Below are 18744 nucleotides of genomic sequence, written 5' to 3' on the forward strand. Positions count from 1 at the left end.
AGCTGAATGAATGTCGTTTGGGACATACCTACAGAAAAGTGCAAAATACAGGGTGCTGTCTGTGATATATTGTGATATTGTGATTTTCTGCAGCAAGAAGGTCACTTAAGGGATGGAGATTTGAAATTAATACGACTGAAGGGCAGGTATTAAATTTTATTAAATTTGGTCAAAATGAAACCTTTAGTAAAATCAACATATTTAAATTTTATAAATATATATATATATTGATTCTGGATACTTCATACACAATTATTACCACAGTAGAGTTGGATTTATATTAAATAGAGTGACATGCATAACCAATCAGCAAAGAACAATACTGCTAGCACCACCCCCATCGGTACCAAAGTTGAGACGGTACCAATAGTTATACAGCTAGAACTCTCAGTACAGGGTGATAACTCTACCATCAGTCTTCAGTCTCTCTGTATCTTAAAGCACTTCCTTCTAATCCATTAGACAGCATATAATTTGTCTAGCTTGATCCACTCACCCACAATGACCTCCAGAGCGACATGGCTGTGGGGGTCGTAGCTGAGGTTGCTGTCTTGCTCGCCCCTGCTGTGTTTCAGCACCATGGGGTAGAAATAGCTCCACTCTTCTATCAGCTTCCGTACTGCCGGATCGCTCATCTTAAACACCTGGCCCGTCAGAGTGCCGCCCAGTCCGTACGGACTCAGGATCACTGCAAGACAGAGACATGATAAATGAACACATTAAAATGCTAGGACTGTTTGTTCATGATTACAATGTGTTTGCTGATTTAGATACAACAGCAAGTCTTGTATGTGACATACAGAGGAAGTTTTGATAACAGTATTGTTAATAGTACGCACAATAAAAGCGTAACGTGTGCACAGGACAAACTATTTTACCAGGCTGTTTTGATGTTTTCAGCGAATTAATAAAATAACACCATTGTTTTGGTTAATTTAAGTGCTCTCTTGTAACCTCAGTTTAAAGGATAAGCTGACCAAGCACTCATCTTCTACTCTTATAGCTCTCTGTAAGTGTTTGTTATGGTTTCTAATATAGGAAAATCAGTCCTTAAGATAAGAAATTTCTCCTATTAACACGTGACGTCTTCAACACACCTTTCTGTGAACTTTAAAGGGACAATATTATTAATTAATGAATGAATAATGTCATACTTATGTATTTAACATTCCATAGTTTTTTTTCAGCGTGACATATTGTGGTTACGGTAAACTGCCAGACAGTGATGTTGGACTTAATACTGCTTGATATGATGCAAGAAAAATGTGCTTCAAGGTCAGAATCATGCGTCACTGAGACACACCGCTGTTCTACTCGATCTCAACTCCATGTGCATAGCTCTCTCTTAGCCACTTATGTCTGTAGTTATGTCTGAGGTCTGAATATTGGCGTGTGCAATTTCTGTATTAAATCCTCAGTAACTCAACTCTGAAAACAGCCCATAATATCAAATATTAAATCAATATTTTCAAGTCTGAAAGGTATAGTGGCCTGTGAATAACATATACTACACACCATGGCTCTTAGGATGTGTATGTAGTTTAAGAGAGGCAGAAAAGCGTAACTCGAGTACAACTCACCCTGTATGGGACTGCTGGAGGTCTGGGCCAGGCGCACGTGCTCCTCAGTGATGTGGTAGACAGGCTGGTGCTGCGAGATCTCCACGCTGGTGCACACGTTACTCTCACCATGCAGGAAGAAGGAGAAGGAGCACGAGAGGTGCTCACTGCTGCTGGAGAGACACAGAGAGAGAGAGAGAGAGAGAGAGAGAGAGAGAGAGAGAGAGAGAGAGAGAAAACACACACACAAGAGGGTGTCATTTCATGGACTAATATGTTCGTGTCCAGAAGAGGGCGATAAGCACAAAGTCAACTGAAGTAATCTGTGTGGCACATAAGCATTTTTCAAGCTCACCAAGAACAACAGAACACTGGAGACATAACATAACAGCTGGCTGATTCAGCACACACCCGCTCTCTCTCTCTCGCTCTCTCTCTCTTTCTCCTTCTCTCACACACACGCGCGTACTGTTTGTATAAGCGTTCCTCCTATATTCACCTTTAAATTTATATTTATGCTGAGCCTGGTTCGAACAATAAAAAGAAATACTACCCTCATCCTTCTTTTTTTCCATGTACAGCCAGTCCAGCTCTGTGCTAGAACCATATGAGGATCTATTTATGGATACGCCGAGTGCCAGTGGGAAAATCTCCTGTTAGAGCATGAGACAAAGCTAACACGCAGAACGCATATGCCCGTAACTAGGATCAAAATGGTCCACGTTGCAGAAATGTGTCATAGTTAATATATCATAATATGCACTGCATCAATTGCTCATTTCTAATCTCTGTTCTGTTATCCTGCCAATCTTCCATAATCTGCTCTGACGCCGATCAGCCTGTTTAATTCGATTGAGTTCAATATTGTGGTTTACAAGACAACCTGCCGACTTCTGGATTACACTATGATAGAACGCCGTCAATACGACGAACGCTATCCCGCTTGTAGCATGTTATTAATGAGTAACATCACGCAAAAAACACCTTCAAAATATGAAGTGCTTATATAAAGCCATCTGCTAATGTTACTCCAGCTAGCAATCTGATTTGGCTAACAGTGCTACAAGTAGTCACATTAACAATAGGAATAATCATACTAAAAGTGATAATAACAAGGTTTGAAGGTTTTTAAAAACCGCCTCATAAAACTCACATTTATATGATATGATCTCTCCTGTAATATGTGCACTGCATACCTCTCAAGAAGAAGCTCAAATTTAGAAGTGCAGCAAAACCTGTAGGTCAGTTTGGAACCAGTGATCACTGCTGTTTGGGTTGCAATGTTGGAATGCAAGCTTCTCTATCTAGTAGACTAGATTCTGCCACTACATGATCAAGCTTTCGCTGTATATATGCTACATGAGAAGTAATAAAACTAGATACGTGTCCTCATAGCGCGTCGCACACATATACTGTAACAAGGACACAACTACTTGTAACTCCATTGAGTACAGGAGTGTATAAATGTCGTCCTTTCTGGATGGAAGGGATGTTCTTCCTACTATTTCCCCTGATGACCAGCCAAGCTATACCCCAATCATGAGTACATTTTAGCCTGTTATGCAGAAGCATGTGCGCTCAAGCTGAGGTTTGTCACTGTAGTCTGTTAGCGTAGGCCAAGCAAGCAAATGGGAATTGGCTAGATTTGATCACAAACACTTTTAACAGCTTTACTTGACATTTCCGCCATATTTGAATAGGATTACGACACTTCTCTTACAGTCTACTGTTATCTTGTATCAATCCCCCGTGTCTGATCAACTAAAACGCTTTAATAAGGAGGCTGAGATTCCCTTCATGGGGAAATGATGATGACACGTAAATGAGGACTTGTTAACGAAAAAGAAAAGAAAAAAAAACAGTATAGGAACATTTTGTCACATCATGCCGTAATAAAAGTGAAGGAGCTCTAATTATTGCAGGTCTGTCAATTATCTACATGTATGCATGCCCCCATGAGAGCATTGCTATAAGCCTAGATTTTACGAAAAGAATATTAGACATCAGTGAGAGTGACAATAATAGTGCTCTCTCCACATCTGAGACCTTTCACTGTTGTTTAGTGTGTTTTACAGTATAAGACTGTGATGGTAAGATGTATACACATCTTCAAGTGAACATTTTTCACTTGAGCAAAACTAGGAATCGCTCGCATATAAGTGATGTAAAGATGTATACCGTAAGAACTGTTGAATTCTTGGATCTGAATGGTCAGAAGTTAATGGATATTTTTTTATTACTGCACAGCCCTGGCAATAGTGAAAGCCTTCAGGAGAAAGGGCTTTCTGTATTTTTTGGTAACATGACAAGCTTCTGTTTTTCATCTTATTAAGTCCAAGAGAAAGAAAACGAGAGACTGGTGAGGAAAGGACTGGTTATGGCGGTGATAAAAGTGATAAAAGGAACTTGTTTCACAGACCTGCCCCAACATTAAATGTAACTATAAACAGATTAAAGCCATGATGGTGAATTGATGTGGTATAAAAGTCAAAGTCATGCACTTTGCTGTTATTGGAAAATAATCAGATTTATAGGGGTAAGAGCATCACCCATACCTGTCATCTCCAGGTGTTGGTGCTGTTTTTTTAACCCCTCTCCCACCCACTCCCAAGGGAATTCGGACCAATCCTAACCACTCCCACAGGCACTCCTGCCCACTACCGCCCGCTCCCACACTCTTAACCAATCCCGTCTGTTCCTCCAGGCACTCTTGACCATTTCCGCCCACTCCCGCAGAAACTTTTGACCAAACCTGCCTGCTCCCACAGGACCGCTAGCCTAATCCCACCCACTCCCATAGGCAATCTTAACCAATCCCACCTGCTCCCACAGGCACTCTTGCCCACTCCTGCCCACTCCCACACTCTTGACCAATCCCATCTGATCCTGTAGGCAATCATAATCAATCCCACTAGCTCCTGCAGATACTCTTGACCAATCCCACCTACTCCCACAGGCACTCTTGCCCAATCCAGCCTGCTCCCACACTCTTGATCAATCCTGTCTGAGCCTGCAGTCAATCATAATCAATCCCACCCGCTCCCACAGACACTCTTGACCAATCCCACCTGCTCCTGCAGGCATTCTCTACCAATCCCGCCCGTTCCCGCAGACACCGTTCCCGCAGACAATCTTGACCACTCCCGCCTGCTCCGACACTCTTGATCAATCCCGTCTGAGCCTGCAGGCAATCATAATCAATCCCACCCGCTCCCACAGACACTCGACCAATCCCACCTGCTCCTGCAGGCATTCTCTACTAATCTCACCCATTCCCGCAGACAATCTTGACCACTCCCGTCCGCTGCCGCAGACACTCTTCACTAATACTGCATTCTCCCACAGACACTTCACCAATCCCACCCCACTCTAGCAGTTTTGAACAGTAAACAGTTTATTTTTGTTCACATCTGCCCACAATATTTTATAATGAGCTTTGTTGGTTCTAATTCCCAATATATATATATATAAAATATTTTAACCACAGTCACCCTGACCTGAATAAAGCATTTACTGTACATTTCAAGCTGTACATCATGAGCAACCCACCATACCCTGGTAACCAAATTTCCTGTTCCAGTACAGAAAGTTCCATTTCTGGCTCAATATTTTTTTAATCACGGTGAATTTCCAGTTTGGACCAGTTCTTGTTTGAAAAAATTACAGCATGTTCAGAAGCAGGTAAAAAGCACTGTGTACATTATGACTACATGCCTAGTACACAAATCCCATCGTGAATCAATAGACTCGCACTAGGCACAATTAATACTAGAATACACTAGAATCCATCAGAAACAGCACAGCTAGAGATGCCAGGAAATGACTATACCATGTACAATTTACCATTTACCGTGTGTGTGTTCCATGTCATGTATAGCTTACGTACATTTGTCTGGTGTCATGTTTTGGCCTCGTTGTTTATGACTGAGTGCGACCATACAATCACACTAGGAAGCAAGAAAAAAGCATGTAGTCAGGCGTTTTATCATCCCACTCGCAACTATAAATCCGACCTGCAATTAGTTCCCATTTGCTGTTTGATATGCAAAGATGGAAGAACTCATAACAACGATGTCAACTTATCATACCATTAAACGTGTATAGAGACATTATGAAGAAATTATTGGTGCTTCTGGTGAGTATGCATAGCTAGTACAGTTAGCTTGCTTTGCTAATTTACCAATGAAGATAATATGAAGCCCAGCATGTAACATATCAATCAAACTTCAATACATTTTCAACAAAAGTGGTGTATATAAATCATAAGGTGGGCTGTTGGGTGTACGTTTTGGCTACTGATGTTTCTCGTCAGGACTAAAATTAATGACAGACGATGCACACCTACAGGACGACGTAATACTATGTGAGCTTTTCATTCATTAAACGGACAGCTGATTAATCGGTTAAATGTGTTGGATTTGAGCGAAGCATCTTCTAAACTCACAGGCTATCCTGTGTACGAGAACTTGTTTCCAAATTCTGACACTAATCAATACACTTCAACTTAAAGCGAACTAAGCCGCCTACTGGGACTAAACAGCAGCAGGGATCATATCCAAGGCGTAGTCTATTACTCGCCATCTAATGTGTCCGAAACATAATCTTATCTACTGTGTGCTTTTATACTTTATAGCATTAAAGAGAAAAGGAGCGTTCAAGGCAGCGAGCTGTCCAAAGCTGTAATAATCTTTATGAGTCTGAGTCGTGTCTCCTGCCTGAACTCATGGGTGTAGCGCTGTAGACGAAATTCCACAACTCGAAATCATCATCCATAATGAAGACTACGCCATCTTGTTGGCATCTTGAAATTGTCCAGATCAGACGTTTAATTGTTTGAAGATCTAGTTGCAGGTGTTTACAGCTGTTTTGGGATAAACAAACTTTTTCTAGACTGGAGACCTGTTTCTTATCGCAAAATCGATAAACATGTACGTATGTATTCATGGCAGATAGCTAAGGCTACGTCCACGTTAATCCAGATAGATCTGAAAACTGCAGTTTCATTTGAAAACAATCTAGCACTAGCGTTTTCAAACATTTTCCAAAACATGCTCATCCACACCGAAAATGCTTACCTCCCTATACTGTACATGCGTAAAAAAGAAAAAAAACGTAAGAAGATCCGGCTTGCGTCGTTTCCGTCAGGCGTTTTATTTAAAAATGCAATTTTAGGTTGTACAATGTGACACTAATGTTTAACAGAGCTATCAATCTGGATAGCAGGCACAACCACTGCAGTACAACATTGTCCACTGTCTTGTTTGGTTTGAGTTGAATGGACCACGTGACTAAAAATACATCATCGTTCTTGAATATCTCTGTTTTCTCATTCCACATTACAGTGTGAAAACGGCATTTTCAAAGCGTTTTCAAAAAGCTCAGTCGGACAAAAACACAGTCTCGGTGTAGAGAAAAAGATACGCTTTCACATTTATCCGCATTAACGTAGATGTAGCCTAAATCTAAGCAGTCCATGATAGTCCCGCCTACCTCAAATCGGCCAAACAACGATGGCTAAAATAAAAGAATGATTCTTTTTTGCAGTCAAAGTAAATATGCAACAGAGGTTACTAATAGCAAACAAAAACCCCTAATACTAACAAGTTAGTTATGAAAATAAGTTGGACATTAAACTATCCATGGTCTTGTAACAGAATTACTTGTCATTACCACACACATGTTTATTAATTATTCATTACTAGATACTTCATGTACACTCCTGGGCAAAAAAATAAAAATGGGCCAAGCACAAAATGACAAAATATAAAGTTTAAATGGACTTTAAAAAATCATTGGTCAGAAAATTAGCAGGAATTAAAAAAAAAAGAAAAACTCCTGAGAGTTTTGCGGCAATGCACTGTTCACTTATATGGTCTTCTTGTACACGAAGGTAAAATCATGAGAATAGATTTAAACAATTGATGTAAAATTCAAACTAAAACATGTCCGGGTATACGAAATTAAAATAAAGTTTAAAAAAAAGCAAATAAATACAATTCAATTCAAATCAAAAGCTGTCCGCAGGTTTACCCACAAGCCTTAAACGATCCCATACTAAGTTACTTGATCTATTTGTTCAATTCTTGCTAATTGAATCTGACCAATGATTCCTTATTAAGACAATTAAAAGCGTAATATTTTGCCATTTCGAGTTTGCCCAGGAGTGTACTGTAAAATTGTTTCTACATTGTTTCCCCCCCATTTTCTCTATAATTTAGTCTTGGCCAATTCCCACTTCATGCAACATCCCCATCATACAACAGCGAGCAACATGTGCTTCATCTGAGACACGTAAAGCTAGCCCACTGCATCTTTTTGCTCTCTTTGACTCCCAGTCATGGATGAGTATCCGCTTTGATTTTAATTGTCAGCGTTTTCAGATCATTTTTAAGCTCATTTTTATACTTTTTATGGCTGGCAAATATGATGATATAACATTTATATATAGTGTTATGTCATAATAGTTTTTTTTATATATATATATCATGGGTATGATAATATCTTTTGATAAAGTTTTTCATGTAGAGAACTAATAATATTTGTTTATGTATTGATCTTATGACATCTAAAAGCAGTCGATTTCATTTTTTTAACTGTTGTAATTAGAGATATTGAATTTCTCAGCCGATACCGATAACCGATTATTCTGAGTGATATCGGCCGATACCGATACTTCTGCCTTCTTTTAAATGAATAATAATTAATTCCACAATTCTGAAAGAAATGCAAATAAAAACTTTATTCTCTCCATTTCAACGAGTTGTTCCACAGTAACTGGTCTCATCAACACAATACCCATTACTCTAATTAACATGAACACATGAACTCAATCCTGAAGATTAAAGTAAGATTTCTTATCTTACTGAATGTTATTAATTCATATCAACATTGACTGAATTATAAAAAAAAACCTCCTGTTAGTCTCACACTCACTCACCACAAACACAAGCATTTCTACTTCATCACTGAACATCAAACTGGTAATATATATCATCAACTTTTTTATATAGTAACTTTAACTGGATATGAAATACACTACTCTACAAATATAATTTTTTCTGTGCAATATATACTTTTTTGTCATCTCGTCTTCATTTAAATCTTTCATCAGTGTACTGGTGCTTTAATTCAGTTCGAGCAGCGCAGCAAAAAAAAAACTAGACTCGACGCAGAAGCTCCCGCTTCACTGCTGCTCACTTCCGGTGTAAAATTTGATCAGTGCAGAGATTACAGAGATTACAGACTGCAGTTTTGTCGTCATTCCATACCAGAGACATCATCTTTACACACAGCACGAAATCGATGTGTTTTCCCGCCCTCTTTTGATTGACAGGATATAATCGGTCCTGATCATCGGATGTTTTTAAACCATCAGCCGATGTCGCATAGCGTGAAAAATTTGCATACGTCGAAATGCATCTCTAGTTGTAATCTTTAAAACTGTTCAAATGTGATGAGTATTTTTATTTCACTTTTAAATCGTTTATTTTTCTAGACATTCAGTAAAAGGATTAATGAACGTGTAGCATTTGAAAAGAAAAATATCTGATATCATGAAGCCTAAATACTGTGTATTTTAGAAATGTCTTCAAGTATTGTGATGATATTTCTCTCATATTTCCCGCTTCCTTATGATAGACAGGTTGCGTTTGATTATTTCTACGTACAACGGAAATGAAGCAGAACGTGCGAAAAATCGATGACAGATCATTGTAATTCCTCCCTCAAAAACATTCTGATTGAAAGTTTACACACAATGAGGTCCTAAATTGCAGCAATGAAATGAATAACAAAACAATTTTACTGAGGTGATTATCTCCGCTATCATTCTTCCCCCAATCAATCCAGCATGAAGTAAAAATAGATAAGAGATAAGTATGAGATAATGATAATATTTATAAGATACAAGTGATTAGAGATAATGCCTGTGTGTGTTTGCTAGTCAATAAAGCAACGGCAGAAATAAATCTCCTCACAGCGTCTCCAAGGACAATTAGCAGCCTGTTTAGATTAAACCGTGAGGCAGTTAATAATGCAGAATGTTTCTTAAATCAAAAACTACAATAGTGTCTAGATGTGTGTATGCAATACAATGTACAGAATCAAGGAGATGAAAGGTGAAATAAAACGCCCTCAGATGAGTAAACACATGGCTAATGGTATTTTTTTCCTGAGCCAGCTAAGCAGCTTGGCGTCCGAGTGACCCCGTGATGTAGCCTGACACCCGATGTCTGTTGCCAAGGAGATGGCTAATGTCTCAATGTCATTCCTTTCCCCCTAGCCAAAGCAGGCTATGAAAACTGTCCCCACACATACACACACACACACACACACACACGCGCACACACGTGCGCGCATGCACGCACACACACACACACACACACACACGCACACACGTACATGCATACACATCAAAAGCAGACGTGACTGTGTGCAGTAAAGGTTAGCAGTGTTTATAAAATCAAAGTGTATGTATAAATATTCTAATTCTGTGAAGAAGAGAAAACGCCTGAATGATAAGGATGAACAACATGTTATTAATTAATTCATGATTATCATGATTATCACCATGCTGGCCACTGCAATACACAAACACGTTCTATGGGTTTGTTGATAAAGTGTGGAATTGGCATGACCATAAACAAATAAAAAAAAAGCAAACAAACAAACAAACAAACAAACAAACAAAGCAGACAGACAGATCAACAAAAACTACTACTACTTCTACTACTACTACTACTACTAATAACAACAACAACAACAACAACAACAACAACTATTATTATTGTTATTATTATTATTATTATTATTATTATCATCATTATTATGTTTATCATCAGCCCCACCAGCATAATAAAAAAACATTTCTTCTTCATCTTCTCCTACTTCTTATTATTTTTAGTAGTAGTGCTAGTATTATTAGTACTATTATTATTATTATTATTATTATTATTATTATTATAAACTGCACCACCAGCATAATAAACAAGAACTATTTATTATTATTATTATTATTATATTTTATTATTTTTTATTATTGTTGTTGTTGTTATTATTATTCTTATTATTAATTATTTTTAAAAAATAATGCATCCTTAACCATTACATATCACTGCTCCACAAATTGTTTTAAGATTTATTATTCCTTTTATTACGTGCTTTGTTTTTTGAATTTGCGATTTTCTTTTTCAAAATATTAACAAATTATGCAAATGCAGCCATAGGTATAGTTAAATATGCAATAATTTGCATATCACAAAAATAGATATTTTTCATTGGATTTCACAATATAATTTTTTTATTGTGATAACCTACCCAGTGGCTGGATTTTTCACATAACAGTTTATAAAAGTATGATTTCACATCATTATTAATTATTCAGATAAATGACAAGTGCATGTATTTACATAATTTTGAACAAATTGCACTTCATTTTCTAAAGCATAACCCAACTGTAATGTGTGGAATAATAATAGTAACATATTATTTTTGTTCATATTTTGTACATATTTTTTGCATACCACTAACACGTTACAGTATTGCTAATTCTCTGCACATACGCTGCTCTACGTCCTGTGTTTATATTTAAAAGCATGTTTATCCTGATTAACACAATCCATTTATAAGGCTTTTTCCTGTCTTCTTTCTACTTCTACCTTTTTCTCTCTCTCTGGGAGTCTGATGCAATCTGTTACCAACGTACAGTGCAGTGCTCACTGCTAGACACAAAGAAAGGAGGGGAAAGAGGGAGGGAGAGAATCAGCGGAGAGGAGGTCTGGAGGGAAGAGGGAGGGAGCGAGGGAGGGAGTGAGGTAAAAAAAGAAGGAGGGGTGGGGAAAGCGGCATCTCTTCGGAGATGTGCTGGTAGTCCTCACGCTCTGGGCAGTGGGAGAGAATGAAAGTTAACTAAGCGTTACAGAGGTTACAGCGCCTCCTGCTTTCGAGCCCGCGATGAAATGGACGCCGGGTAATTGAGTTTGCGTGTTAGTAATGTGACTCACAGGGTGGGATTATGGAGAACTATTTATCCAAGTCATTACTGGGATTGCTACAAATGTAGGCTGTGTTTGTGGTATTTACTGGATAAAGTTATGTAGAGTTCTGTAAAAAAAAAAAAAAAAAAGTATATCAGGGATGCACGATAACATCTGAAATGATAGTCATGATTATGTTTCGATTATCAGAATTATTCAGCCAAATTAGGACCCAAATATTAAAAAACAGGTTCTTTCATATCATACATTATAGGCTTCTATATCATACATGCTAGCTGCATCAAGAAAACAGAATCCACCAAAGCTGAAAATACACTATATGGCCAAAAGTTTGCGGACCCCCGACAATCACACCCACGTGTGCTTGTTGAACATCCCAGATTTCCAGATCCCTTCGCTTTATAATAACCTCCACTCTTCTGGGAAGGCTTTCTATTAGATTTTGGAGCGTTGCTGTGGGGATTTGTGTCCATTCAGCCGCAAGAGCATTAGTCGACATTGACGTCAGGTGAGGAGGTCTGGAGTTTTCCGTCAGTGTTCCACGTCTTTTCATCCCAAAGGTGTTCAGTGGGGTTGAGGTCAGATCTCTGTGCAGGCCACTCAAGTTCTTCCACTCTAACCTTGGGCAAGCCGTGTATGCCTTAATGGAGCTCGCATTGTGCACAGGGGCATCGTCATGCTGGAACGGGTTTGTGTCCCTTAGCTCCAGTGAAGGGAAATCTTAATGCTACACCATACAAAAGTCATTCTAGACAGCGCTGTGCTTCCAACAGTTTGGGGAAGAACCACATATACGAGTGTGATGGTCAGGTGTCCACATACTTTTGGCTATATAGATAACGGGTTTGTGTCCCTTAGCTCCAGTGAAGGGAAATCTTAATGCTACACCATACAAAAGTCATTCTAGACAGCGCTGTGCTTCCAACAGTTTGGGGAAGAACCACATATACGAGTGTATATGTGTCAGGTGTCCACATACTTTTGGCTATATAGAATAACAACTGGCTTGTCTGAGGAAAAATAGCACTCCAGCGTATTAACTAAACATCAATTGAATTTAAAGTAATATCAAAATGTATATGAGGATATATACTAGGACACATTGTAGTGCTTTCAGAAGTCACATAACACCAATTAGAACCCACGTCTATAACATATTTCTAATGATATTCTAATAAGATATGAGTTTAGATGATTCATTCATGCTCCGTAGCTTGCATTTAATAATTTATCACACCAGATACTTAATTATGAACCAATACAAGTGTTTATGAATATTATGAATGAAGTGTGTAAATAAAATGCATAGTGAATAAACTTATTTTTAAGTGTCTAATTGGGCTTTACTGAGCAAACAACAAGACCTTAATTAACGCTTAAAATGTGTTCTTTAAAAATAAAGTGCAGAGACAATTCATGAGAATGACTACAGTTCCTAAAAATCTTTAAATAATCTTTTGAATATAGCATTCAATGAAAAAAATGTACTTCCTCTGCTTCACTAATTTCTATTTTCATTTTAACAGGAAGTTTTTCATTTTGGTTTACCGTATGAATTATAATGAATGTGATCCTTTTTCATTTTCTTGAACTTCTTACAGTTTATTCACGTATGTTTCATTTTATTCTGTATTTCTAAAACATTAAGAAAACACTTTGTTTTATTAAAAAAAAATATTTATATGTTTTACACTTGATTTATTTTATTATTGCGTATGGTATGTTTTTGGCATTTAAAAAATTTATTATTTTAATTAATTATAATTTTAAACATTAAAATTATTTTACTAGTTACCAGATGTACAAAAATTTTTTCTATAAACAAACAAAAATATCATTATTGCAGTTGATTATGTTTAATTAATCAAAGTAAATAGAAAAATGAACGTACAGCCCTGATATAAAGGTTTCTCTAGTATAAAAGGGAAAAAAAACGATCAGATATAGAGAAAAAAAACAGACAGATAGTGAGTACGGTGTTTGTGCATATTTTTGGCACATAAGGATTTCTGAGTGTTAAGGAATGGCATGTGTGTTGTGTGTGTGTGTGTGTGTGTGTGTGTGTGTGTGTGTGTGTGTGTGTGTGTGTGTGTGTGATTCTCTCTCTCTCTCTCTCTCGCTCTCTCAGGCTGCTCAATAATTCACTGCTTGGCTCTGTGTTGGACCCTGCAGGAGGCGCAGCAGCTGATAGTGTGGCACAGACAAAGCTGTCAAAGCAGAGAAGAATCAGGTGGGTTTAACATCCCCCTCCTCTCCATACCCTAATGACAGAGCTCTCCCCATTCGAGCAGCTCAGCAGGGAAGCGCAGCAAATCTCAGCTTCCCGCCACTGCTGTTCTGATATTCACACAATCCCTCCCCAATCGCACAACATACACACAAAGAAAACCCCTGCATATACGTTCACACATACTTCATGCTCATAAACATTCCATCACGCCTCGCAAAAAATGTCTCCTCGTTTCACTTTCCAGCACACGCTCCAATCCCATGAGGGATAAACATCAGTCCTTATTGTTCAAAGTGAGTCAAACGCACAGAGACGAGCGAGAGACACAGAGACAATGAGAGAAGAGAGACATGCTCTGATCTCCTGCTGTGTTGTTGAGACAGAACTGAGGATAGTCCTCTTATCCTCGATTCTTATCCTCTCTCTTATATTTCATTCATGTTTCATTTCATGCTTCATTCACTCCATCATTTATTTACTGTACACTATCGTAGTGGAGTGTTTTTCTATTTGGGTTGCCAGATTGCTTTTCAACAGTCTCGTTGAGTCTTACTGTTTATCATCCAATCGATTTGGAAAAAATCATTGTGCTGATACTTTCAATCCATTCCCAGATCATTTGTGGGAAACTGGGGAGGTTTTAAACCCTGATCGAAGGATTGAGACAATCAATCCAATCTGGCAACCCTGATTTCTACATAACCGCCTCCTCAGCATGTGGGCTTCTGTGCCTAATTTTATTGGTTTTGACATTTAAAAAACCTGAAGTTGGACTGAATTCAGAAATCAATAATAGTAAATATCACAGGACATCATTAATCTGAGGGGGCAGTAGTTTTTGCACCAGGAAGTTTATTTAAAAATGTTTCATCCAGTCTGGGATACAGCACCGTTAATATCCATATCCGACAAAATCCACATCTACCTAGAGCGGGGAGTAGAAATGTTACAGGGTTAAAAAACCCAAAAAACTGTATTTTTATTTTTTAACGTAATCAAAAATGCAAAACCATAATCAGTGTAATTTTGGTGAAAACATTATTTTAAAAAAAACATTGTACAAAGATTTTCCATTGTACTCTATGGAAATGTTATCGGACACTAGAACTAATGTAGGGAAGCAACACAATGTCACTGTCTGTATCTGTTCAGTCCTCCAAATACCCGTGTCTGTATCTGTATTCAGATTTAAACCTCAAGTGGCCGTGGCCTAAACCACTGGAAACTGGTCTCATCTTGAGGTGTGGGTGGGACTATTTTTGTTTGTACCTCCCTATGATATCTTCCAACAAATTTAGCTAGTTCTATTCCCAAAAATGTAAACAAACTAGTAGCCTAATTTAAGCCACCCCAATCCTGACCAGGCTGTTACTAAGGATGTTGCATCACACATTCATGCTAATTGTGGTATTTCTGTCATGCAACCAGTAAATCAGTGCTGTTGTTAAGTGTAGCTTTTTCCATCTGAGATCTGTCGAATACCTGGACATTGTGATTCACTCGCTAATCTCATCAAGGTCTTCTGAACAACTTCTTTGGAGAGTTCTTTGTTGTCACTACAAAACCCAAAGACGATTTCTGTTCTGATTTCTGTGCCTTTTCTGTTCCTAAACTCTGGGACAGTCTCCCTTCCCATGTGAGGTCAGCTTCATCAAAAGATACTTTTAAATCTTCATTGAAAACGTATTTTTATTCTTTAGCTTTTGAATAGGTCTTTTAATAGGCTGAAACAGGTAAATACCTGATGCTGTATTTTTAAGGTATCGATTTATTAATCATTATTATTATTATCATTGTTACTATATATTTAAACAACTCTGTTATGGCTTATTTGTTTGATTGATTTGTAAAGCACTCAGGGTCAACTTTTGCTGGTTTAAATGTGCTCTATAAATAAAGATTGACTTGACAAGCAAGCTTCATATCTGTCCTCTTGCTCTCACCCGCATGTTCGCGCATCTTTTTTGTTGGGACGCCAGTCCAGTCTAGTCTCAACTACATTCCCTGTAAACCATATCTGTATTTGGATCCATTTACAACACATTATCTGTTCATTCCGAATAATGTATTTATGGTTATGCTGTATGGCCCGGTAAATGACTCTGTGATGACGGCATTCCAGCCATCAGGCTCCACAACTTCTAGCTCCACTCATACACTCTTAACACTTGGGCAAGAAGGGAACTCGAACTCAGTACCAGTATTTAGTTACAGGTTGAATCACTCATTTTCCTACCACTAAAATTCTCTTTCACTTCTCTTTTCTTTGTTTGGAAACACTTTTTTCTAAAAACAGAATGAGTCCAGTAAAAAAACAAAAACAACAACAACTGTAACACCATTTCCTCTTCCACACTACAACATCTGCTCAGCCGTTATCCATTACATGAGTCCAGTGCACTTTTTTGCTTTCGTGTTCCTTTGCCCATCCTCTATGAGAAAATAAAAATGTAAGCTTTGATACAATGTACTTAATTTGATTAAACGAGGATGGCTGTTTTATAGAGTTTTTTTTTTTTTAATTATTGATAGGCTTTACTAGAAGAGAACCTCAAATAAGAATAAAATTGGACAGAAACACTACAGTTAATAAAAGCTAAACAGTTATAAATGATTCTTCACTGGAGTGTGTGTGCATGTGTGGTGGGTGTGTGTGTGTGAAGAGAGAGAGAGAGAGAGAGAGAGAGCGATACAACGAGCAATTCAATCTTATCAGTAAGCAATTGTGTGACCATTAAAAACCATTTTAATTTTAAGTAGAAAAGATAACTCTAATAATGTATTTGTGCGATTTATTACATGAGGACGAACAAAATCTCTCTGGATGTCACTAGAATGCTTTTATTCCCCTCTAACCTCCTGGAGATAAGGGATACTTATAATGCCAGTGTCACCTATAGCAATAGCGCTATATAAACAAGTCGAAGTGACAAATCTAGAAACTGGACTCAGTACAAAAACTCGAAATATTTCCATTTCAATCCCTAGACCCTGCTTTTAATGTCATGCCAATGGCAAGCACGCCATTTCTAGAAACAGCCCCTTTACTGAGCGTCTTATATTACTATCTATAAGAAATCAAACACTAGGGTTGTGCTGTTATAGGAAAATAATCAACGAAAGTGTGTTCTGATATGAAATGGGGTTACGTTACTGTTAGCACCCAGAATGATCATCATTTTCCAATGACATAACTTCCCAAAGTGTTTTATTCCTCTAATACCGCAGCAATTTACCAACAATGACAATTTTGATACCTCAAAGTATTTATTTGTTTAGATTTACTTTCAATTTCGTGGAACTTCCAAGAAACAATTTAGTTCCTGTTATCTGTAGATCAGCATCTCTTTTTATTCTTCTCTCTTGTAGTTTATACTACCAAAAAAAAGCAGCTTGTCATGTTATTATAGAAACCATAACACTCAAATTGTATGTGCTGAAGACTTTCCCATGGCGGAAAAACTTCGCTGTTACAAAGCACTGACACTAGAGCTTCCATAAAGGTCAGACAGTTACATTTTACATCTACGGCATTTGGCAGACGCCCTCATCCAGAGCAACTTACACTCATCTCATTTATACGTCTGAGCAGTTGAGGGTTAAGGGCCTTGCTCAAGGTCCCAGCAGGGGCAGCGCTGGGATTTGAACTCACAAACTTCTGGGAAAACCTCCACTGATACTGATAAATAAATTATTAAATAAATATCTCCTCATAGAAAGCTTCACCATATCGATGTGGACGCGCTTTTCTTTGTTAAATAACAACAGTTTTGTTTTTTTTTTAAAATCAGTATGTTATTAGGTTTAGATTCTGTGGAGATCACCAAGCATGGTGCATCATATAATATGCAAATATAATTAATTCGATATATGCAAAACGCCAATAGTACAAGCCACAGACGAAAAATAAACCAGTTTATTATACGTTTCCAACTAATTCAATTGGAAAAATGTACACATGGCAACCCTAGTTCTGTGCATTTTATTTATTTTTTTGTTAAACTGGATTTCCAACTAAACTTCTTCTCAGCTCCTAGCCAGTTCCAGAAAAAAATCTGAAGCCACGGTCATGCCTGCATCCTGTTTAATCGTCATATCAGTCCAAGTCAAATGTCAACTCAAACAAGTCACATTCACTCAAATGAGCTGCTCCGACAGCATACTAATCTGACACCATTATCTCTTTTGCAGCACACACACACACACACACCTTACACGCTCACACACTTGGACCGTCTGTCACCCTTTTCCCCTCACACACTGTCATCCTCGTCACACACTCTGCCATGAGTGGCACCCCCACCTGCGAACTTGTTGCTACCGGTGCCTCCGGGGAACGACTAAACGCCCGCAAACTCCTCTGCCACATGGTGCGAACTGCTGTGACACTACACTGCTGAGGATTGTCATTGAGGAGCGGGGAGAGGTGGGAACGCTCTCGCTCCAAAGACAACACCTCAAGTGTTTCATCTCAAGGGAGGAGCACACGTTTCTCTCAACCATGTTAGAGTGGAAAGGCGTGAAACACATCAGAGCAATGTAACCGTGATTATGTACCAAGTAACAAAAACTCCACAGAGAAATGAATTCGTTTAAATACCACATTTCTTTGCATTGACAGGTAAACGGCTTTCGAGGAAGCGAACATTAGCATAAACCACAAAAGCAACATCAAACATTTATCCTACAAAATGTATCATATATAATATTATAGATTCGTTTTTGTTTATTTCCATACAGATTATATTTCTCCTGTTGCTGTTATTTTAAAAATATGTTTAGAGGAAAAATAAATTTAAGGCCGGAAATATAAGTAACTGGGACACGCCTCTGTTTTTGGCAAACTCCGCCCCATGCATGCACATCTCACACACACCCATCTGTATAGCACTTAAGTCTGTAGTTTGACAGGAATCTAGGATTAATATAAATAGAATATATAATAATATATATTAGAACT

The 18744-nt window shown here is 38.0% G+C and overlaps 1 protein-coding gene across 4 annotated transcripts in view; it reads right to left on the reverse strand.

The window, feature by feature from the left end:
• The window catches only part of LOC108260070 (mediator complex subunit 13L), a 103700-nt gene that overhangs the window by 21423 nt on the left and 63533 nt on the right, over positions 1-18744 (reverse strand). For 3 of the 4 annotated variants that reach the window (XM_017460021.3, XM_017460022.3, XM_017460018.3), the window contains exons 5-6: positions 1581-1732; positions 497-688 (exon numbers count right to left, since the gene is read on the reverse strand). In XM_017460021.3, the coding sequence (XP_017315510.1) occupies positions 497-688; positions 1581-1732 (344 nt within the window). The remainder of the gene's footprint in view (positions 1-496; positions 689-1580; positions 1733-18744) is intronic. The other variant, XM_017460019.3, reaches the window with a different exon arrangement.

Source organism: Ictalurus punctatus, chromosome 28 (assembly GCF_001660625.3).
Source record: "Ictalurus punctatus breed USDA103 chromosome 28, Coco_2.0, whole genome shotgun sequence".
Lineage (NCBI taxonomy): Eukaryota > Metazoa > Chordata > Actinopteri > Siluriformes > Ictaluridae > Ictalurus > Ictalurus punctatus.